Genomic DNA, 718 nt, shown 5'->3' with positions numbered 1-718 from the left:
TAAGACGCACCGCCCCTTCTCAGTCACTCCCAAGATGGCGGACCTACTGGGCTCCATCCTGAGCTCCATGGAGAAGCCACCCAGCCTCGGGGACCAGGAGTCTCGGCGCAAGGCCCGAGGTGAGGACCCCAAATCCGCAACCGCCTTTCTTCGCCCGGTTCCCAGGACCGCACTCTTCCCCCTTCGGACGCTACCGCCTCCTCAGCCTTGAAAGACCCCCACACAGGCCCCTACGGAGACCCNAAGTCCTTGTTTCCAATTCGCCGGCGGACCCGCCCGTCCGCCGCTGTCGTGCTCCGATTGGCTGGCTCGCCTTCCCGCCCCGGCCCGCCCGCGTCCGGAGGGGGCGTGTCCGGCCTGCGAGTCCCGCACCCCAGCCGCATTCGGATTGGGTCCTGGGCACGCCCGTCCGTCACCCCTTGGCCTCTATTGGCCACCTCCAGTTAGAGCCCTGCCCACGAAGTCTTGTCCCACCCTCTTCCTGGCCACCCCACCCCCAGCGCCGCCGATTGGCGGCCGGGTCTTTCGGATGCCTTGCGCCCTCCCCCCGCTCCGCGCACCTGGTTTAACCCGGTCCCTGCCGTGTCCCCGCCGCTCCTCCCTCGAGGTCAGCCTCCCGGTCCCCGGCTGCCGGCGGATCGACCGGAGGAACGGGGACGCCCCGGCCCCCGAGCGGCTCCTTGCGGGCCGGCTCGGGCGGGGGCCGGGAGCCCGGCGG

General features: G+C 71.1%; 1 protein-coding gene across 1 annotated transcript in view; it reads left to right on the top strand.

Annotated features, from left to right (window-relative positions):
• The first annotated feature begins 6 nt into the window (after positions 1-6).
• The window catches only part of SPAG7 (sperm associated antigen 7), a 3963-nt gene continuing 3251 nt past the window's right edge, over positions 7-718 (top strand). Inside the window, exon 1 of the mRNA XM_077746833.1 lies at positions 7-119. Coding sequence (XP_077602959.1) covers positions 35-119 — 85 coding nt within the window. The 5' untranslated portion in view covers positions 7-34. The remainder of the gene's footprint in view (positions 120-718) is intronic.

This window comes from Crocuta crocuta, unplaced genomic scaffold, assembly GCF_008692635.1.
Source record: "Crocuta crocuta isolate KB4526 unplaced genomic scaffold, BGI_CrCroc_1.0 scaffold139, whole genome shotgun sequence".
Classification (NCBI taxonomy): Eukaryota; Metazoa; Chordata; class Mammalia; order Carnivora; family Hyaenidae; genus Crocuta; species Crocuta crocuta.
The sequence above is the reverse complement of the archived record's forward strand: the minus strand, read 5'-3'. Positions and strand labels throughout refer to the sequence as shown.